The sequence below is a fragment of the Acanthopagrus latus genome, chromosome 10, assembly GCF_904848185.1.
Source record: "Acanthopagrus latus isolate v.2019 chromosome 10, fAcaLat1.1, whole genome shotgun sequence".
Lineage (NCBI taxonomy): Eukaryota > Metazoa > Chordata > Actinopteri > Spariformes > Sparidae > Acanthopagrus > Acanthopagrus latus.
The window spans coordinates 15,541,365-15,562,597 of NC_051048.1; the positions used below are offsets into that span (position 1 = coordinate 15,541,365).

Sequence of the window (21,233 nt, forward strand, 5' to 3'; positions counted from 1 at the left end):
GTGCACGGCTCTATCTGTACTACAAGCAGGACTTTACATGCAAACCATAACAGAGGCCTTTGTGTGATGTGTGCAACATGTTTGAGTATTAACAGGTAAGGTCCTCACCAAAGACACCTTCACTGCCATCCTGTGGTGTGTAGGACACACTGCTCAGTTTCGCTCAGGGCTGCTGTAGAGCATGATCCTGGCCATGTGGCTTTACTGTAACTACGTTCACCATCTACCATCTGGCACAAAACTGGAGCACTTTTGGAGCTATTTGCAATCTTAAAAAAAAAAAGGAAAAAAAAAAAAAGAAGCAATAGTGTCGGGGTTGCTTAAATTATTCAGAAGAAAAATAAACTTCTTCTAAGCTGGATATTAATTCAGTAGAAATTCAATTCTTAAGTTTATGTACCTTATGACAATCCAGTTCCCATAGAATTACACTTTCAACTGGAATTCCAGAACTGAAATTAACAGATTTAGATGCCACATTTGTACAGCAATGCTGCTGAAGTGGAAGTGTGAATCCACTACGAACCTTTATAATGGTTGGCAATGTTTTCATTATTGTAAAAGCACACAATATTGACTTATCTCAAAATGTACTGAAGACACACAACAAGTTTCCATCCTATGTTTTATTCAAACTATGAAAAAGAAGGGTCTCAGTTTATTTTTGACAAATTGGTTAAAATGTGTACAGTACAATCATCCAACCGATTATTTCAATTCAAAAGACTTCAAGTCAGAAGAACTTGTAGCTTATATATATTCTGAAGTGGTACAAAAAAAATTATGAAATTTCACATTTAATCCACTTGAGATAAATGAGTAAATGAGAAAAAAATAAGTTGATTCTATAAGACATTTCACAGTCTTCCTATATAAAAAGATTAACATAATTCAGATGGCCTGAAAGCAGAAGAAGAGTGGATAGACTGTTGCGGGGGGTCAGTGCCGGTCAGCATTCAAGCACAGAACTCGGCTATACACAAGAAATGTAATATCTATTTCATCTTTTATTTAAAGCTTATGTATAACAATAGGAAATGTCTGTGAAGCACCACAGGTATCAAAATATGTCTGCATAAAAATTAAATATGTGCAACATAGCAGCTAGAATACCTTCCACCGACCAGGGTGAGCATTTTTGAGACTTCCCTGTTTCTGTCTTGTACTGCCTAACTTCCCATAAATTATACAAAAGCAAAAGGGAAATGAACACTGGCGCGCACAACCTCAAACCCTCCTAAAATAAAAGCAGTGAAAGAAATGCAATATTTAAATACAGGAGAGGGGAAAACATCCGCCTTGTACTTTTCGCTCGCCACGTTACTTCTTCATGCCAATAGTTTCGTATGTGTCCTGGGCGTGAGGAGTCAGACCCTGGGAGGAAAATAGAGGGGCAAAAAATAAAAAAATATGAAAAAAAAAAAAATGAAAAAATAAATCAGACTGCACTACTGTAAATTATAATTTAAGCACTATTCTGACATCATTCATAGGATCAGTACTCACAGTATAGATGCCCTCTTCCACATTCTGTCAGAGGTACAAAAGAGCAACATTAGAAATAGTGCAAGTGAAGGAAAACTACACAGTGTGACTTGAAATCAAACAGAAGTGCTTATTCTTCCCCGGTAAATGGCTGCAACAGGGTTCGCATGTGAAAGAGGAAGGAAAAGGGGAAGCTTTATGAGAAGTGCCGCAAGCCAGCGAGCCACAGAGTCTACACAGTCAAGAGTGTGAGCTGGTGTGTTTCACACTGGGCTGGATGGTGCGTAGTTTGCGGCTGCTAATAGGAAATAATAGACAAAAATATGCAAAGCAGTAAATCAGCAGGTAGAGTGGTCTTGTAAAGAAAGGGAAAATCTCTGTCTCTGCAGGCTTAGCAAGTTAAGTTTCAAATGTCAGAGCATGCGTACCATGAAAACGACTGGACAAACGAGAACGATCTTGTTAAAGCTGCTGTGCTCCTTAAGTCATTTGAATTAGCACTTAAAGGGGCTTTTGGTTGCAGGCAGCTACCAATGAAAGCATGATAACTGAAAGTATATATATATATATGTAAGGGCATTTCATTGGTCTGTGATGTGACAGCATTGTGGTGGTGTCAGGAAATCAAAAACTTTTCAGAGCACAGCCGTAAGAATAAACTAACCCGCCACAGACAGCTGCCATTACTGGGCAGCTGGGGAAAAAAAACTGCCGCTGTATGCCCACTGAGTTGACTAGTAAGAATAGTTTAGCCACAAGATGAGCTCTCTCTTGCCTGGTCTGTTTACTGAAACTCCGGCTTGTGCTGTGGTCAATTGTTTGCATTTCCGCTAACCCCCTCACATGCATTTTAGACTTATGTGTCACGTATTTGTTCCTATTTCGGTCAAAATGGCGCTGTGTGTGTTTAATCTTACCTGCTTGGCCTTTACTTTCACAGCCTCAGCCTCCTTAGAATTGTAGACCTGTAAAAGAGACAGGACTCACTGTACTCTCAATTTGACCTTGTATTATTGTTAATTAACTCAGGTTACTGGCCATAAGAATATGCTGCTACGTCGGTGAAGATTGAACTCCACGTTCTTGGAACATTAATTGTAGAATGTAAAATGTAGACAAGCTGATTGTCAATTGTGTTTTATTTTTTGGGGGGGCAAATGTAAAATATTCCATTATTGTGAATGCCTCCCAGTGCACACACTTTTTTTCCAAATGTCCAGTACGTGCAGCAGAGGAATATAATCTCACATACATGGAGTCTAAAAATAAAATTTTAGATGTCTAACTCTTTGCTCTCTTTCTGAATGTGTAGAATGCTTTATTTTGCAGACGACACCCTATTCTTCACCCGGACATCAGTAATGTGCCTGATTACATTTAAAAACGTCGTTCATCAGACAATGCAAAATAGGTTCAGTTCCATAAATAAAAAATAAAAAAAGATAAATTGCATATGGTGACATACATGTATTTTGTTCATGTTCAGTTCTTGACCGTGTATGTTTCTGGTGAGGCAAATATGTAGCATGCAAACCTTAATTCTACAGTAGAGAGCCGTCAGGATGATGCCATACAGGAACAGGATGCCATCCAGCACGTAGCAGATCTCTGGCTCTGCAAGAGCGGCTGAGGAAACACAAGCGCAACACTTTGTCAGGAGCCAAAGCGCAATAACAGCAGATCAAGTTACAACTCATTTTAAGGGATCACAAGAAAAAGACTCATCCATTTTTTTTTTTTTCGTCTCCTTTCAGTTGCTTCATTAATCCACAATTTTACCCTGCAATTCATCTTGTGCTTCTCATTGCTGCTAGGGGCAAAACAGAGGGGGGGCAACCATTTTTTTGAGTCCCACTTCACAAAATCCAGCGTGACGATTGCTGCTCTCAGTGACGACGTTGTTTCACTGGCGGTTGAGAAACTGACAGCGTCAACACTTGAAGTTGAGAAATGATCAGCAACAGTGCAGAGCAAATTATGTATTATCTGAAATAGTGATTACTGAGTTTGTGGAGAGTAATTAATGGGGTGTGACAATTTATGCCATTTCTTTGATATGAAAACACATGCGAAAATGACAACTTAATCAGTAAACACATAGAATTACTATGATGGGTGACATGTGACAAACACTCTGCCCACGTATCCTCTGGACTCTCGCAGCGAAATTACTCATTGAGTGATCTTGCACATACGCATAGACGAGGCCTTTGCAGGGTTAATGAAAACACCTGAGGGAGGAGCTGGGGCTTTAAATAAGTACATGCATGGCGCATGAGAGAATAAGATATTATTTCATTAAAACAACTATTTGGGGAATATAATTGCTGTGACAGGATTACATGGAGGTTGACATGCTTTTACAGATGATTGCTTTTCTATTCCTGTTTCTTTTTTTCTTTTCTTTTTTTTGCAACATTATTGTTTATGCAACCAGAAGAAGAACCAGAAAAGGCGGTCATTGTAGGGACAAATATCATGTGGATACCGCGATAATGTGACTGTCTCTCCAAGTCTACCATGTCCAGTCTGGGTGAATCAGATATTTGTACTTTAGGTTTACACATCGGGGGAATTCAAATTCAGTGGCAGCGCAGAGGAGTCACTTCCCACTGAAGAGTGTTTGGGTAAGAGATTTCAATCAGCAGAGAAAGAACTTCACTGACTGATTTACTGTGACTGATTAATCAAATTTGCTAAATATGCAGCCAACATCTGTGGAATGTATCGGCTGTGGGTCGGCACCAATAGTGCATGGTTGTTTGAGAATGTTTCTTTTGGATTTGTACAGTATGATGCAAAAATATTTTTCTGTTGCTGCTGGATTGTAGATTTATATATGTCTTCAATTTCCTTTTCCACCCTTCCTTTCAATAGACTCGTTATAATTAGCAAAAGTAACTGATCCATAAAATGATTGCAATTACAAGTAATTAAATGTTAATTTGAGTGTCTGAGGTCCACTAATCAAAGCTATACCATGATCATCCAATATAAGTTCATTTTTTTTCCCCAACTGTGATCTTTTTCATGTTGTTTGCTATTTATTTTGTGTATGTGTCTTCGATCAAAATTTTCTTCTGCTTTATAACAACTTATTGAAAGTCACTTCTCTTCAGTTTAGGGCCACTGTGCCATGCAGCAAACATCTGAGGGCCATCCAGCGCAGAGAGAGGTGATGATGCAATGAAAAGAGAAGCACCGTCTTACGCTTCCCGACAATAGGTAGAGTTCTTTGGAGTGACGGACTTCTTTAACTGGTCTTCAATTTGAATTGTTTTTTTCTTTTTTTTAATTAATAAAAACGTAATAAAACATTTAATAACAAGAAGAACATTTTAGTAGATTCACTAATGAAAGTCTTTCAAAAGCACAACTTGACTTACCTCCACAGTACATTTATAGAGAGTAATCATTCTCATACATGTTCATTTACTTGATACATTTTTAATGCATAATTGATTGACTCATTGTAAATAACCACTGAAAACCTATAAGACTCCCTAGATGTGTGTTTTATTATTTATGTGACAGTGTTCAGTACTGTAAATCAAAGTAGATCTTTATAGAATACAAATGTGGTTTGGTCAGCTGAGCCATTCACCTTGACCCAGAGAGTTTTGAGCACCAACTCGGGAAGACAAAGGTGTTTATACAGAAAGAACACATAAAGTAACATATCAAACTCTAATGTTTTGCCTCCTTACACTGGATACAAGAACATCTCACCTTTTCTTTCTTTCCTCTCACACCTAATTCAAGTAAATGGGTCAGACTACCTGATATCTGTGACCACATGATCGCTTTCCTTATAAAGAGTTACTTCCAAATAAGGTCTCCTTTTCAGAGTAACAGTCAATTCCAATGACCACAATTTGGGGGGGAAAAAAAAGGGAAAAAAAAAACATTGTTAGACATGTTTGTCCAGTGGGTTATGGATGGATAATTCTCCTGTAAAGTCGAGTGAAAACATTAAATTCACCCCCCTCTTCTCAGCTGTACATGTTACCGCTGCCTGGGAGCCAGAGAGACGCGGTCTATTATCTGAATTGAGATCTCCTCTGGTTTCCGCAACTCACGCACAGCTTGGTTTTTTAAAGGAAACTGCAAAGACTGTTACTACCTAAAATAACTGATAGTGTGATCTTTAAGTGTGACTAATATGCCAGAATGTGTCCCCAGCCCATTAATCAGTATGAGCTACACACACACAATTCTAACGAATGGAGGCTCACAAGTGGATGTCCATGCACTTTCAAAGAAGTGTGTGTTTGTGTTTTTTATATGATATTTGAGGTAGACTGTATGATTTGGTTAATAAAATACCAATTTTAGAGAGTCGGGTGTGTGTGTGTACAGTTCTGTTTATTGCATTGAAAAGTATATTATATTACATTTCAAGGCTAGACCTTGAAAATGTAACATGCCTCCTAGACGAGGGCCAGCAGACAAGAAATACAGAGGAGTGCGTACAAACACCCTCTTTTCTAAGTGTCCTTGCTTTTAAAATTGTACACACTATTCGGCCTTGTGCTGCAGACGACGGATACTAAAAGTATCTGTATTGGGGATGTGGTTTGCATTTAAAATGGAACATTCTAATGTGTAACATCTCTTGGACACTGAGTAGTGAGCAGTTGAATTCCTGAGCAGCACAAGAAATTATTATTGGAGCTGCTAACGGCTGCAACATTTACAACTGTTCGTTAATAGTTTAATAATTTTGTCTAGAAGATGTCAGCAAAAAGTGAAAAAAAATGCCAATGACATTTTCCTACACCGCAAGAAATGTCAGGCGCCATTAATCCAAAACCTACTTTATTTAGATCCTTATATTACTATATACATTTGAGATGCAGAAACCACTAAATATTTGCATTTTTGCTTTAAAAAAACAACTTAAATGACTGGTCATTAAAATATCTGCTGCTGTTAGCAGTTTAAGTTTTTGATAACTGAATTTGAAGGATAACTATATGTCCATAGTTTACATTAAAATTAACTATTGTTCACTTGTTTACTTTATCTCCCTGACATTAGTAGTAGTACATCCTGTATATATACTGATAAATACAGTAAAAACAAACTATGGTGGCAAACCGATATAATCAGGAACCCGACACGTAACTAATGAACTGAACTTATTTGTCTGAAGCAGGGTGTGTGAGAGCCAAGAGCGGTAGTTAAAGAAGTGGCAACGCACAGCAGCCACAGCGCGGACGGGGTCAGCTTCTCTTTTCACAGGAACTCGTATGTGGTGACTACATTTCGGTTGCCTACACTGACAGGAATGAGGCCAAGAGTCAGAGAAACGTCAACACTGTAAACCTGTAACCGTCATGATCAAGAAGTAGTATTTTCAGCAATTTATTTGGTCTGGGTGAGTTCTACAGAGAGGAAGTGTCTAATCTAATCGAAGAAACCTCACTCTGAGGACTTTTCTATCGCAACACTATAGCTTCCGTTCGATCCTACTGTATCTCATTGATGTTATTTTTCAAATTCAGAAGCATTTGAACAAAACCTAGAGAAACTAAACAACTTTAAGTATACCCAATTTAAGGTTACAACTCACCAGCTTGGCCAAAACTCAGCCAGAGAGGTAATGCCATCAGTAACGGGCCCCTGCCACACAAGACCATGGTGAAACAGGCTCGAAACTTGACTGGGCTCCTTAAACGACCAGCAAAGAAGCAAACACGTCGAATTGTGGGTGGTTTTTTTTCCCTCTGCGCTCTGATAAAACACTCGATGTTGCTTACCTCACAGCCAAGAGGGGAAGTTGTGGTCTGAGCTCTAAGTCCATTTTTCTCAGATCTCATCAGACCCCTCCCCTTCTAACACCAAACCAGAGGAAGGACATACAAGCGAAGCTTTGGTCTCTGCTGTCAGCTTTAATACTTGATTTTCGCTCATGTTTTCAGTGAAGTCAAGGAAATGATTCATTTGAAAAAGAAGAGTGTTTCTGGTCTTATTCATCACCCCATGCCGATGTGACAGTGAAAAACAACATGCTACTTCTCTGTTCAGTCATAAAATATTTATTAGGTTTATTTGGACATTGTACATCATTGATTATAAGCAGAGTTTTCTGTCAAAGCCTCACTACAGCGAACAGGAAGAGAATATGACCAACAGATGTGGAGTGGAACGAATGAATTCTGCTCTTCCTGGAACGTTCACATTAACGGTCAACCTCACCAAACACTATGTCCTGTGTACCTGAGGAGGAAGAAGAGGTTCAGTAAACTTCATACAAAAGCTATAATAATAATATATTATTAATATATAATAAAATATATATTTGCATCTTCACAAGATTCACTTAGGAGATTTTTTTTTTTTTTTTTCTGGAAGCTTGATTCTTGAAAAATAATTGCTTTCTTACCAATAATGGCCACCACATCAGCTAGCATGTGTCCTTTGGCCATTTTATCCAGACCAGCCTAGAAAGAAGATAACATTTATGAACACTCTGAAGACCAGCAACTACTATTTAGGGCAGATGAGCTCTTATAAAAGTGAATATTCATAATTCATGAGATTATAGCCTGAAGTTAATGTACTAACTGCTCTAATAGTTTGTTTATGCAACTTTAAAGACATTTTTTAGCCTAGAAGACCAAATTCAACTGACTACGTTAAACAGCAGTTCATGTACCCATGAGCTAAGAGATGAGCAGGAAGTAGAGAGAGAGGGGAGGGAGGGTTCTGTACACTTTTAAAAATGGTTCTATAGTACTTTATAAAACGTCCTTAATAAAGTAAAAGCAGCCTTGAGGACAAGCCGTTAACTGTGCTGAATAATTGATACCCGCTGTGTTTAATATTTCACAGTGTCTTGTGAAGTTTTAAGTGCGCACCAAGTGAGCGAATCCAGGAGCTTTGATCTTGCAGCGATAGGGTCTGCTGGAGCCGTCTGATACCAAATAAACACCAAACTCTCCCTGCAAGCGACACACAGACACACAAATACACCCAAGTAAGCATATTACATCACAATTCCCAGGAGGCCTACAAAGGCTTCCCGGTTAATTAGGAGTCAAAAGAACGTACTGTATACTAAACAACTACAGAGTCGCACAAAGTGAGACTTTTGTTTGTTAGGTTAACATGATAAACTATGAGGACAACAACAGATTAAAACTTCATGGGGTTAGTCAGAATTATACAGAATTTTTCCAAATATTGTACACATTGTGAGTGGTCTTGCCTTGGGTGCCTCCACAGCTGTGTATGTGGCTCCTGGGGGGACCTGGTAGCCCTCTGTGTACAGTTTAAAGTGGTGGATCAGAGACTCCATGGAGGTCTAGAATGAGAAGCACAAAAACAGGATATGTCTCGGCTGACGCTTTGATAAGGATGCACACAAGAGTTACAGGGAATTTAATGTGCGTCAGTTGACTGAAATGCGAAACTGACACAGAAAGGTGAACTAGAGGTGATCTCAAGCCTCGAGGGGGGCCAAATTAAAGTGCGTTTTACAGCGGAACTGGCCTAATTATATAAAGAACGTAGTGTGAAGACAAATTAGTGACACCACTAAAATTTAATTAAAACACAGAAGTGATAAAGTGCAGGGGGAAACCCAGACAGGAAATATGAAATTTTAAAGATTTAATATCCTGCAGGCTTTCGAACACCATCTGACATACTGAGAGGAAAAGACGAAGGCTCTTCACACGGCTCACCTTCATCTCAGACCTTTTTGGTGGGGCGACCTTGGCGTCATCCACCTTAATCTCTCCTTCTGGCATCTTGTTGAGCGCCTGGTGCATGATCCTCAGGGACTGCCTCATCTCCTCCACTCTGCACAGATATCTGGACCACACATCCGGATAATAGCAGTAAGCTACAGATACTGATGACACGGCATCAGAAAACCACAGGGTTACCATATCTTCTTAAACATCTAATTCAAGGACTTTTTCAAAAGGACTTTCGAGGCCCAATTCCTTCAAATTCAAGGACCAAATATGGCACAGCATGAGACTCGGATCAAGGTTAATTATTGTTAGAACACTGAGATTTCTATAATGAGAACAAGCAGGCTTGTGAAAAGCTCATAGAATTAGAAAGAGAGAGGGGCTTGAATGTGTGGACATTTTTCAGTTGTGCTGTGGTGGGGGGGGCTCAGAGGAACTTAACCCATTTATACACGCTAAGTGAAAAAACAAAAAAAACAAAAACAAAAACAAATGAACTTTCCACTCCATTAGGAGGATAGGAGTCAATGAACACTCCATTGACTCCTATCTATTCATGCCTTGATAGTTTCCCTCAATTTTAATAACTTTCAAAAAGCCCGCCCAAACCCTGGAAAAAGCCTTGAGTCAACCCATTCTGTAAAGATCGTTGGTGACAGATATATCACACCAACAGAACACAAGCTGTGTGCACATCCTTTGAAACACAGAAGGTAATTTTTCCACTCTGAAGATCTTTGGTTAACTGGACTGAGTTCAGCACTGACAACTCAATCTGAATTATTTCTCAGACTGTATGATGAAGACGAAGTGAACTGTGCTGGACAGAAGGCGCTGCCAATTCTGACTCAATAAAAATCTTTAACCAGCGGCATAAATTCACACTACCAGCCGAGTCTCCACATAAACTATGATTTATTTACATATGGTTGTCCCATAATGCCATAAAAGGCATTCTAGACATAATGCCACATTAAAAGTTCAGTGTTTAAATGATTTGGGATACTCGCTGTCGAATTGTATGTTAGTTCAATGCAGCTTTTATAAAACAGTGGTTCGACTGCAAATCAAATATTGTATTTTTCACAAGAGTGTTCAATGTTTAAATAATGTGTTTAATACGTTTAACATTTTTTGATACTGTTTATAATCCCCCGACCTGTCCAGGGTGTCCCCTGCCTTCGCCCTAAGTCAGCTGGGATAGGCTCCAGCGCCCCCGCGACCCTGCAGAGGATTAAGCGGCGTACATATAATGTACAGATAATGGATGGATGGATGGATGGATGTTTATAATCCCTCAAGGGGAAATTCTTTTTTCCACTCACATTAAACACACACAAACAGGCATACATGCGCGCGCACACACACATACAAACACACACACACACACACACACAGTTTAAAAATGTATTATTATTATTAAGTACCAGTTAACGACTAATTGATGAGTATTTGCAGCTCTCTCTTTCCTCCTTTCTTGTGCCTTCTTGTTTTAACATTTCCTAGTTTGGCTTGAATGTAAAGCATTTATTATCCTGTTATATTATCTTCCAGAGTGCTTGTGCTCTGTCAAACACTTTATTGACCCTGTTTTTTCCAGTGCTCTATAAATAAAGTTGGTATTATTGTTATATTTGTGCCAGTATAGCTATTGTACACAAAGTCTTTCAATCTTCGTCATATGCCTTTGCATGGTTTGCACATATGGCGTTTCCTTTCAATAGTGTGTTGAATGAGGACATTATCTCACGTCACAAGTCGCAGCTTGCACGTTCTAAATTTGGTGGAGACACATAGAAACAAAACTAAATGCATCTTTAAATAATAATGACACCCATTTGCTTGTCTTGTACCTGTCATAGCAGTCTCCCCGGATTCCAATAGGAACGTCAAACTCCACTTCGTCATACTTGTCGTAAGGCTGAGACTTTCTCAGGTCCCACTTGATGCCTGACCCACGCAGCATCACTCCACTGGAAGAGAGAAATGATAAATATCACAGTTTTTACACAGTCTTGCTTCTCAAACATTTTTTTTATTTAACATTCTTAATTTTGTCACATTTTTATGGAACTTAATATTTTTAATATTACTAGCTGAAGGCTTGTCATGAATGTGGTGGCGCCAAATTACTTAGGAATGTCATAAAAAGGCAATTAAAGGGAAAATGGGGTTCCTTTGACTTTCATTAGCGGGTTACCTGAAGCCATAGTTGAGGGCTTCCTCAGCAGTGACCACCCCGATGTCAAGAGTACGATTCTTCCAGATACGATTGTTGGTCAACATCTGCACCAAAATTGAACATTCAGATATATTTCAACACGTCCTTATGCTGTTTTATCTTTCTAAGAGCTTTAAACTTTGAAACAGCTTTAGTTTTTAGTCATTCACCTCTTCTACTTCATCGATTCTAATGGAGAAATTCTTGCACCACAAATAGATGTCATCCATCAAGCCAAGGGGCATATCCTGCAACACATTTAAGATCATTAGCACTCTATCTATAATGCTCATTTTTATCATAAACTGACTGATGCGTGATCCACATGTCAAATGCTTGATACATACTCTTTGGACACAAGAAGAGCATTATTTATTGAATTCTCTCACCTGATGAACACCACCAGGTCTGACGTATGCAGCGTGCATTCTGGCCCCAGACACTCGTTCATAAAACTCAAACATCTGAGAGGAAACAAGGGTCCCACCATTAGCAGACTTCAGCAGTCAACATTTAAATGATAACTGACTTGAACCTGCGTCTTGTTTTTGGGACTGCTAATTATTCAGCGTCTGTCTTTCGGTCACTTTACAGGGTGTTTGACTATGCCTTTAATGAGGGCACACTGATTCTGGAAGTCAAAGAGTCAAAGTACTTGTATCAGCAAAAAGCTAGCTCATGAAAAACTTACAACAACGACTGAATATTTCAGCATATATGTTTCACACTTTTTTCAAATGCACGTCAGTTCCTGTTTAATACCCTGAAGATTAGTGGCAAAACTTTAACCTCTGCCTCAGAATACACACTCTGTTGCCAGTTTATTAGTGATGGCTAATACAGCCTAATACAACAGCCATTAAATAAATGCCACCTTCTTGAGGCTGGACTGTTCTGGAAAGGATTCAACACCTCTGTTATCTGTTTGAACTCTATTATACAGAGAGGTTTCTATCATTTACTCTGGGCTAGTCTCCATCATTAAGGAACTTGACATGACATCATGCACTGGCACTCCTAACCTTCTCTCTCTCCTCAAACATCCAGAAGAAGGGGGTCATGGCGCCAATGTCAAGTGCGTGTGTGGTGATGGCCATGATGTGGTTAAGGATGCGAGTCATCTCCCCATACAGAACTGTGAACACAACACACAACCATTTAAATCAGTGATGACAAAAACTCAATATGTAACACATATTCTATTGGTTCCAGCTGCACAAATGTGTTCATATTTTTACTATGTGGTGAACTGGGATATTTAAATGGGCATCTTTAGACCATTATTAGATGCAGCTGATTTGATGACTAGTTGGTACATGTGTATAATTCTAATGCATAATTCCAGTCACACAATTTAAAAGTCAGTATCACAGAACAGCTCTATGTAATTCCATATGCACAGTACATCAAAATAACATGCAACATGGAAGCCTCTTATCACTGACGGATCATTAACACATAAAAAAATATATCTATATAAAAATCAGAGGGCCTTTAAAGAACATCCTGACTATTTCTGATGTGTACCTCTAATCCACTCTGCACGCGGTGGAGCTTTGATGTTGAGCAGCTTCTCCACAGCCAAAGAGTAGGCCTGTTCGTTACACATCATGGAAACATAGTCCAGACGGTCAAAGTAGGGCAGAGCCTGTTGTATAAAAAGAAGAGGAACTGAATTTTATCAGGCAAGGGGTTTCCATGAATGATGCAAGTCTGATAAAGGTCCTCTTGCATTATTTTCTGACAACAGCTTATTTTAGTCAATTTCAATTGAGGTGGTGAGGCAATCACTCGAACAATCTAGTTTTAACACATTAAATCCATCTAATGTAGTGTTCATTCTGCACAGTATGTTGTTGTGTCAAACACAAATAACAAGTATTTTGTAAGACGTTACGTAGTAATGAATGTTCTGTCCTTGGACTACACCACAACTGCTCTGTTCCTTAACCTGGTCAAACAAAGCAGAGAACCCCAGATTCTACACTAGCTGATTTAACAACCTCTATGTAGTACGAGCTATTCATTCATCAGACAACAGTCGACAATATATCTACAAAAATATTTTCACATAGCCTCACTGGCAAACATCACAGACATGACTCTGCTGCAAGACCTCTCTCTCAGAGTTGGATGGTACAGTTGACAGTGTTTCCTAAAACCTCGGCTGATAACCTAGGCTAGCAGTAATAGTTCTAATACTTTATGGCCGCAGATGTTAACTTCAGCTGAAATCGGCTAATGTGGTTTGTGATTGTTGTGAGTCAGAAATTACAGACAGTGCTTGTCTCATTCAGTTCAAGTTTCCCAGCAAGTTCCAAAAGTCCGACACATGCCCAGACATCGACACTGAAAATCCTGGGTGGGTTTTTTTAAAATCACTTGGTGCTGGCATTGGTCTCCCTTTAATATAGCGGTGGCCTAATGTCTGCCCATTATTCAAAGCATGAGAACAACATCACAACGTAATTTCACAGCTTCATCAGCAATCAATTTAACCTGGAAACTCTGTCTCTGTCTAAGCAGAATCTTCCACTCCCAAACTGCGATCTTATAATCGAGAAATTTCCACACCTCTACATGTCACAACTTAATAAATATGAATTAAATAATAAAGAAACACCATTTACAGATATGGTAAGCAGTTCAATACCTGCAGGTAGGTCTTGTATTCAATGAGTTTCTCTGTGCCACGGTGAAGCAGGCCAATGTGAGGATCACATTTCTTGACAGACTCTCCGCTGAGCTCCAGGACTAGACGCAACACACCGTGAGCGGCAGGATGCTGGGGACCAAAGTTGATGGTCAGGTTGGACACATCCTTCTCTGCAGGAGGATCTTTGTCTGCAGAGAGGACAATACAGAACAGGGTCAGTTAAATCAAACTGTTCAGAGTAAAGCTGAGTAATGTTCATTATGTGGTTTTCCAAAAACTGAAATCATAAGAATAGCAGTTGTGCACGTTTATAATTAATAATTGAAAATAAAGAATTATCCACTGCCGAGTGAACCAATAGAATGACCTGCCCAATGTATGAGAAAAACACCCACATGTTAAATCCAGTGTGCTGTGTAAAATTGTGTAAAATGTAAAATTTGTCTCAGTTTGGTCACATATTTAAAGGCAGACCCTCAAGCACTTAATTCTTCTAGCCCTATTAAAGCAAAGCGGACATGTTGTATTCATAAATATATTAGTCAACTTTACACTGACTTGGCATTTTACATTTTCCTTTCCTTTAAAATCAATAGAGGCTTTTTTTTAAAAAAAAAAAAAAAAAAAAAAAAGGACCAGCGGGAGAGAGAAAGAATCTTTCATAAACGTGTGGCAGTGTGTGTGTGTGTGTGTGTGTGTGTGTGTGTGTGTGTGTGTGGATGGTACCATTCCAGGGGGGTGGAGACCATTTCTCAGTCATGGCAGTGGGGTACATCACTGCCCCAGCAGTCTGCTCTGTCCACTCCACATCTGGCTGCCATTGTTTCTGCCTGTGCAAAAGACAACAAAAATATTTTTCACCTGAGTTAAAGCTGTGTTTGCAGGCCTTCAGATTCTATCCGACTCAGACCACTGAGTGGCAGCGACATGAGGATTAGGTTGGTGCCTGACAGGCTATAATCTCATTTTATTTAGGCTGACATTTGGAGAGGGTGGTGATCTGGGTTACATAAAGCTTGCCAACCTGACAAGCGATAATCAGGTGTAGCTGGTCACGTAAACATGCAGAGGATAGATATAGGTCCTACTGGGACTATCATTATTATTATTATTATCATTATTATTATTATTATTATTATTAATAATATTTTTTTTTCTTCTATTTTTTCAAAAAAGCTGAAGTTATTAATGCTAACTGTTGCAACATCGCAAAGCATGGCGATATACGAAATATTAAGTCACGTAGCTGTGAATCCACTGCGTTGAAACACGTCAATAACAAACCTACATTTCTAAGTCTCCTTGGCTTGATAGGAAGGGACAAAGACAATTTCCAATACCCACACGTTGTTTTTATTGAATGTAAGCAGTTATCAATAGATATGCTTTCTTGACTTTTGGCCATTTCCATGTAACTATTCACTCAGAGCAACAAAGATTAATCAAACTAGTATGGTAAACACTAACACACGCTGGCTAAAAGCTAACAGGTACATCTTAGGTAACGTAACGACTTGACAGCAGGGAAGCTAACCTACCCTACCCTGCAACGAACGACAGATTTAATGACACTGCTATATTATTAATAGTTGTTTGAGCTTTGTCATGACGTTTATCATTCAGAAACAATGTAGAGATTATGGCAGAAGACTCGGATTATATTGAAAAGGCAAAATCGGCTTTTTCAGCATTTAGCTAACGTTAGCTTTTCTGTGTGCATGTTTATGTGGAGTGCAACTTAATACGGCTGGCGATGTAACAGTCACTCGAAGCGTCGCGTTTTGTCTTTTTGTTAGCTTACCTGTTTTGCAGGACAGTGCAGCCAGGGCTCAGCAAATTATTGCTTAATATCAATTTTGTTGAAGGACGTCCTAGTTTAGTAAGCGACCTCAACATCGTGGCCGCCATCTTGGCTGTCGGCAAACCAGTCTGGCCAATGACGTAGAGCCGTATATTCTGCTGCTTTTTTACAGTCGCATTACGTGTACAGCGTGTGCGTCTGCCCCCTATCGGTATGATGGATCAACACACTCTCACCGGCTTGCATGCTTTGTATTGTTTCTCGCTTTTAAATTAGTTTAAGATAAGATCAATAAGATAACTAATGTAAACGTATAAGATAAATATAAGATATGATAAATAATAAATACGTATAAGATAAGTAATGGAACAATTCGTGATAAGGATCGTCAAAGCAGGTGAACAACATGGTGAATCAAACTATTAAAAACAGAAAAAAAACATTATTTTGATGTACTTTATTTTTTTTATTGAAAACTTAGATCTTCAAAAGACCCTGAACTCATACAGTATACCTGTCACTTGTTTGTTTCTATGTAAAGCCCATGCTTTGCCTTGTCACGAAGAAACATGGGTAAATTCAATCAACGTGTGATATTAAGTATATATTTAATCACTTCTTAAAATTGACGTGTCATATAAATCTCCACATGTCAAAACAATGAACATGTCCATTTTGACCTATCTATCCAAAGAAAACACAGTCTGCTTTATATAAAAAACAGTGCTTTTATTTATGTAATACTGTGGAAAAATAATTACATACCATTTTTAAAAAATATTGAAGATAATGAAATTAAAAAATGAGAGTTTGATAATGTTCGTTGTACATCTTTTGAACAGTTTTCTCTGCTACGAAGAACAGTACAATAAGATAAACATTGGATTTTTTTTCTAAATTCAAAGACACAATAATACAGGATACAGTCCTACCAGAGGTATAAAAGTACTGTAACAGGATTGTGAGAGAAATGATATGGACATATACTGAAACACACACACTCGCACACTTGGACACAGACATGCACGCACGCACTCGCTCACGCACTCACCCAGTGACTTGCATACAATAGCCGCGCGCACACTCGAGTCGGGCGCCGCATGTTTACAGTATGCTTCCCATACACACGCAGTCATTCACACGTCTATACAAACACACTGTACAAATCGATGTGCGCGCAAACGCCCACACACTCCCTCTTGAACTCTCTCTCTCTCACACACACACACAGTCGCACGCCCACGCACTCGCAGTCATACACTACTACATGTCAATATTGTGGACAAGCCTTCATTGAACCTCTCCATACACATTCTCCTCTGGCCGTTTTTGGCAGACAGACAATGAGGAATGATTCAAAATGGAAATGTACGACATGTTCCCCTATAAGGCCACTCAGTTCTAAACCCAACATCTGTGTTTTTCTCTCTGTCTGCACCAGGCTTGGAGTTAAGAGCTCAGAGAAAAAGGCTCCAGCCTACGAAAATGTCTGGGAATGACTCAAGGCCCCGAGCCTGGTTTATAAAGCAACAGTCACCAATAGAAGGAGCTTCTACTGCATATACATGGTCTAAGGTGAAGAACAACATGAACACTTGGCACTAGGTTTCTTTTATACACTGATAAACCCTTCTTGTGTGAAATACGTCCTGAATTCAGGCTCCTGCTGTTGGCACAACGCTTCACTCTTCCTCAGTGGAATCGCCCAGGCAAACTCCCAAGTTATGTGCACTCACGTTCAAACTTTTGGTCCATACATACACATTACATGTTTTACATTGACAAAAATAATTCTGTAATGTTAAAAAATAGAATACAAAGCTCTAGTCTGGTGTGCAAATAAAAAGAAGACATTACACAGATATAGATAAGGGACGTCTAAGCATGAATACTGTAGATGCAGTGCAAAATGATGACAACCCTCCCAACCCCGCCCCAGCCCCAACACACTCCCCCCACATTGCCTAACAGGCATGATGGCATGTACCACTGTACAGAAGGGCTTTATGGGATACTATATATATATATATATATGTGCTCTATGGTCACTGATTAAGACAGTGGTCAAATTCAATGATGAAGCAAAAGAAAAAAAAAATGTTTAAAAATGGCGGCCAGAAATGACTTCCACTTGGTTGAGGTTTCTCCAGATCAGGGTGTACCATATTTGACAGTCTTAAGACGTTCTCTCTCATCATTTACAAAGTCAGTTCATAGCAAAAGCTATAGGGCTCCAAAGATCTGTGATCTCTCGTCCTCTCTCTGGTTCTTGCTCTCTTTCCCAGTCTTGATTGTGACTTGCGCCGTCCGCTCTTTCAGAGCTCAGATATACAAACACATTGGGAGTGAGGGAATTCAAAATTGTGTGGAATTTCCTTTCCCTGTCTCACTAAAACTCCTTCTGTTCCACTCGTCTATTTCACTCTCTCCGTGCCTCTGTGTTTCTCATACCCTCCCTGTCTCATGGGCATGGTCTTCTGACTCTGTGCATGGGTGTGTGTGTGTGTGTGATGTTTTTGTGTTTGTTTGTGTTCAATAGGTCATGTTGGTGTGTGAAAATGTGTGTGTAAATCTAGGATTGTGTGTGTGTGTTTTTAGGTGTGACACTATTTATAAGATGCATCCTCATGCTCTGCTAAGACTGTGAGGTGTTTATGCGTCTCTCTGTCTCACACGTGAGTCTGCATCCTCTGTGTGTGTCGGCTGTGGGAGTAGTCAGAGTGTTGCGAGGTGTAGGAGAAGCGAGTGGAGCTGCCGTACTTCCCCAGTCCAGTCTCTGATCCCGAGGGGGCAGGACCCCCGGGACCCACACCAACCCCTGGGCTCCCAACCCCAGATCCCACCCCGGGTCCCACCCCGGGTCCCACCCCGGGTCCCACCCCAGGTCCCACCCCGGATCCCACCCCGTACATTTCATAGGATGGGCCGGCCTCCAAGGGGGCCAGGCTGGACGGGGCGAAACCCATGCGGTAGGTCTGGTAATGCGAAGGGTATCCGTAGTTATCGTAGGCCAGCTGGGAAGTGGAGTCCAGGAGGCTGCAGTCCCCTGGGAAATCGCTGGCCACAGGGGGAGGGTTAGCTGGGGGCTGCTGGCTCTGGCCCCCACGGGTGAAGGTGTTGAACTGGGCGTAGCTGATGTGGGACAGTCTGGAGGGGGGACGGGGGTCGTAGCAGGCCTGGGGGCGGCCAGGGGAAGTGAGGGGGCCGGGAGGACCGGGTGCCCCTCCGCTGGCCGTGGCTCCTGAGCCGCCGGCACTGCTGCTGATAGATGCAGCTCCCCCTGGTGTTCCTGTCGGGGAGCGGTAGTCAGAGTAGTGCATGGTGGAGCGGGATGCAGGGCGGCCTTCATCGTGGGTGGAGGCTCGCACATTGTAGTAGCCATTTGTGGGGTCCTGAGGAGGAAGGTGGAGAGAAAAGAAAACACAGAGTTAGCGTTAAGAAATCAAATAATGAGGGTGTTTTTGAAAAACGATTTTGCATAGAATATATCATTATTTGTCCACTTGGGAGGAAATCCAGCATATAGATTCTATTATAATAACGTTGTGTTCCTTTATGATCCCACGAGAGAAATCTTCTTTCTTGTGGATGGTCAGAGGTCAGGGTGAACAGTGTGTTTCGAGCTGCTCCGCGTCCAGTTTCACTTTCATTAAGATAATGCTGTGAGGGCAGTTTGCTGTCTTTTTGTGTGACTCAGCTGCTGGAGATCAAGGTCTTAGTCTCTTTTCAGAAATCTATGCAGATCAAGATATGCAGAATAGACTGGCATCCCAGAGCACCCTCTAAAAATTATTAGTGATGCGCGATAAAGCGGATTCTATTCAGTTAGCGTTATCGCTAACTTGTAGTTAATGCACACCTGAGGCTAAGAAAGGCTGAGAAACACTGAGCAAAGTCGGATGATTTAATATTCCACCGCTCTCACAAGATTTGTTGTCTTAAAACTTCTCCCCTCCTCTCTGAACCCAGTGCAGAACATGTATTTCAAATTGCAATCGTGTTGTCTTGCTCACACCAGCAATGAAATGTTTGGCTCTCATCCAGAGGTTCTCAAACTTTTTCAAATCCCATTTTTTGATAAACAACCAAGGGAACAGCTTCATTTTTTGACCAGGTTAACAAGAAAAATCAGGAAAAATCTAATTTGTCCTTTTTTTCCCCTCAAAACCGTCGAGAGTTTAAGCTCTTAAGTTTACTCCCGGCATCTCCAGCAGGGTGGATCCCTGCCAACACGCAGCAATGATCCCAGATCGTCTGGGTGCAGAGAGGATGCTCCCCCTGTTCACTACACCCCCTGCTGACTGCTCTAATGACGCTCCGCTATTATTTCTGACATGTTTCTGCCATCTCATTGTCTCTCACGTATTCGCACTCCTACCCCCAACCAACTCCGTTTCACTGCTTTGGTGCTTCAGGCAGCGGCGAGGAAGGGAACAAAAAAAAAAAAAAAACAGTCTGGCTGAGGCTGTTGTCGGGGTGATCTAACCACCTCCTGGGGTGGATTCATGTCTGTGTTTCTTCAAAGCGATCCAAGGCAGCACTCCAGCTAGAGGGGTGGTGTGTTTGCCCTCACAAAATATTCATGGGGGGGAGTATCAGCGGAACATTTTGGCAGCAGTACGCGTGAAAATACATTCATCACCTAAACCCAGCCCCGCGGTGTCAAAATGTATAAATCATTCATGCCAGCTGAATGGGCAGGGTACACCTAAACATCCTCTTTCGCTTCTTTCCAATTTGAGTTTGTCTTTGGATCTGTTCAAGATGAGTGAGCCAACTTCCTAAGTAATCCGAGAAGCCTCCACAGTTGGACTGAGAGCGAGGGGGCAGAGAAGACCAAAGGAGCTCCGGCAATTAACGGAAGGTCGACTGCACCGCTTTTGTCTTAAATATCCTATTTCAATATTCCCACAGATATTGATTGCAACACTAACAATGCATTTAAAGGGCCTCCAAGAAACCAGTGCATGAGTGCAAAACACATCTGTGCCAAAGTAGACTGTGAACCCGATGGTTTTTGATCATTGCCTGGCTTGAGAAATGAGTTTAATGCTTTGTTTCTCTTGACTTTACTTTTAGCAGCCAACGTGTTGCTCAGAGGAGAAAAGCAGCTGATGCCAAAAAAGCATCTACACAGACCTAATACACAGTTGAATGAGGAAAACTAGAGGACGGAAGGAGGTCTAAATTATCTTGAGGCTCGACAGCTGCACCGAGAGGAGATTTTGTACTGATGCTGAGGTGGAATTGTTTTAACTGGACTGTCGTGGTATCTGTAAGTCAAATAAGTCATATTGGCTGGCTAACAACAGGGCCCAGCCTCTTTGGCTATGCTCTTGTAGAAGATAATAGTTATTGCATAAA

At 40.6% G+C, this 21,233-nt stretch overlaps 3 protein-coding genes across 4 annotated transcripts in view; all 3 read right to left on the minus strand.

Annotated features, from left to right (window-relative positions):
- Window positions 1-608: 608 nt before the first annotated feature.
- On the minus strand, window positions 609-7,263 carry fcer1g (Fc fragment of IgE, high affinity I, receptor for; gamma polypeptide). The gene is made up of 5 exons (XM_037113349.1): window positions 7,061-7,263; window positions 3,020-3,111; window positions 2,403-2,450; window positions 1,507-1,530; window positions 609-1,374 (listed from the first exon to the last, which is right to left on the minus strand). The coding sequence occupies exons 1-5, from the start codon at window positions 7,125-7,127 to the stop codon at window positions 1,321-1,323; spliced, it is 285 nt and encodes a 94-aa protein (XP_036969244.1). The 5' UTR covers window positions 7,128-7,263; the 3' UTR covers window positions 609-1,320.
- A 243-nt stretch (window positions 7,264-7,506) lies between these two features.
- ndufs2 (NADH:ubiquinone oxidoreductase core subunit S2) lies at window positions 7,507-16,026 on the minus strand. The gene is made up of 14 exons (XM_037113330.1): window positions 15,870-16,026; window positions 14,795-14,898; window positions 14,066-14,256; window positions 12,940-13,060; window positions 12,435-12,547; window positions 11,802-11,876; window positions 11,583-11,660; window positions 11,392-11,477; window positions 11,045-11,164; window positions 9,177-9,306; window positions 8,699-8,794; window positions 8,349-8,432; window positions 7,874-7,931; window positions 7,507-7,707 (listed from the first exon to the last, which is right to left on the minus strand). Exons 1-14 carry the CDS (start codon window positions 15,974-15,976, stop codon window positions 7,670-7,672), a joined length of 1,401 nt encoding a protein of 466 aa, XP_036969225.1. The 5' UTR covers window positions 15,977-16,026; the 3' UTR covers window positions 7,507-7,669.
- A 557-nt stretch (window positions 16,027-16,583) lies between these two features.
- Window positions 16,584-21,233, minus strand: part of kirrel1a (kirre like nephrin family adhesion molecule 1a) — a 34,467-nt gene continuing 29,817 nt past the window's right edge. The window contains exons 15-16 of one of the 2 annotated variants that reach the window (XM_037113237.1): window positions 18,725-19,261; window positions 16,584-18,643 (exon numbers count right to left, since the gene is read on the minus strand). In XM_037113237.1, coding sequence (XP_036969132.1) covers window positions 18,539-18,643; window positions 18,725-19,261 — 642 coding nt within the window. In that variant the 3' untranslated portion in view covers window positions 16,584-18,538. Of the gene's footprint in view, window positions 19,262-21,233 lie in introns of both variants that reach the window. The other variant, XM_037113236.1, reaches the window with a different exon arrangement.

What these genes read in the sequence shown, in the direction of transcription:
- fcer1g (XM_037113349.1), bottom strand. Translation starts at nt 7,127, where the DNA reads ATGGTCTTGTGTGGCAGGGGCCCGTTACTGATGGCATTACCTCTCTGG. An exon ending in TGAAAGTAAAGGCCAAGCAG is followed by an intron (nt 1,531 to 2,402) that starts GTAAGATTAAAC and finishes TACCTCTGACAG; the next exon opens with AATGTGGAAGAGGGCATCTA. An exon ending in TGGAAGAGGGCATCTATACT is followed by an intron (nt 1,375 to 1,506) that starts GTGAGTACTGAT and finishes TTTTCCTCCCAG; the next exon opens with GGTCTGACTCCTCACGCCCA.
- ndufs2 (XM_037113330.1), bottom strand. Translation starts at nt 15,976, where the DNA reads ATGGCGGCCACGATGTTGAGGTCGCTTACTAAACTAGGACGTCCTTCA. An exon ending in GTCTCCACCCCCCTGGAATG is followed by an intron (nt 14,257 to 14,794) that starts GTACCATCCACA and finishes TCCTCTCTGCAG; the next exon opens with ACAAAGATCCTCCTGCAGAG. An exon ending in CTCCTGGATTCGCTCACTTG is followed by an intron (nt 7,932 to 8,348) that starts GTGCGCACTTAA and finishes TCTTCTTTCTAG; the next exon opens with GCTGGTCTGGATAAAATGGC.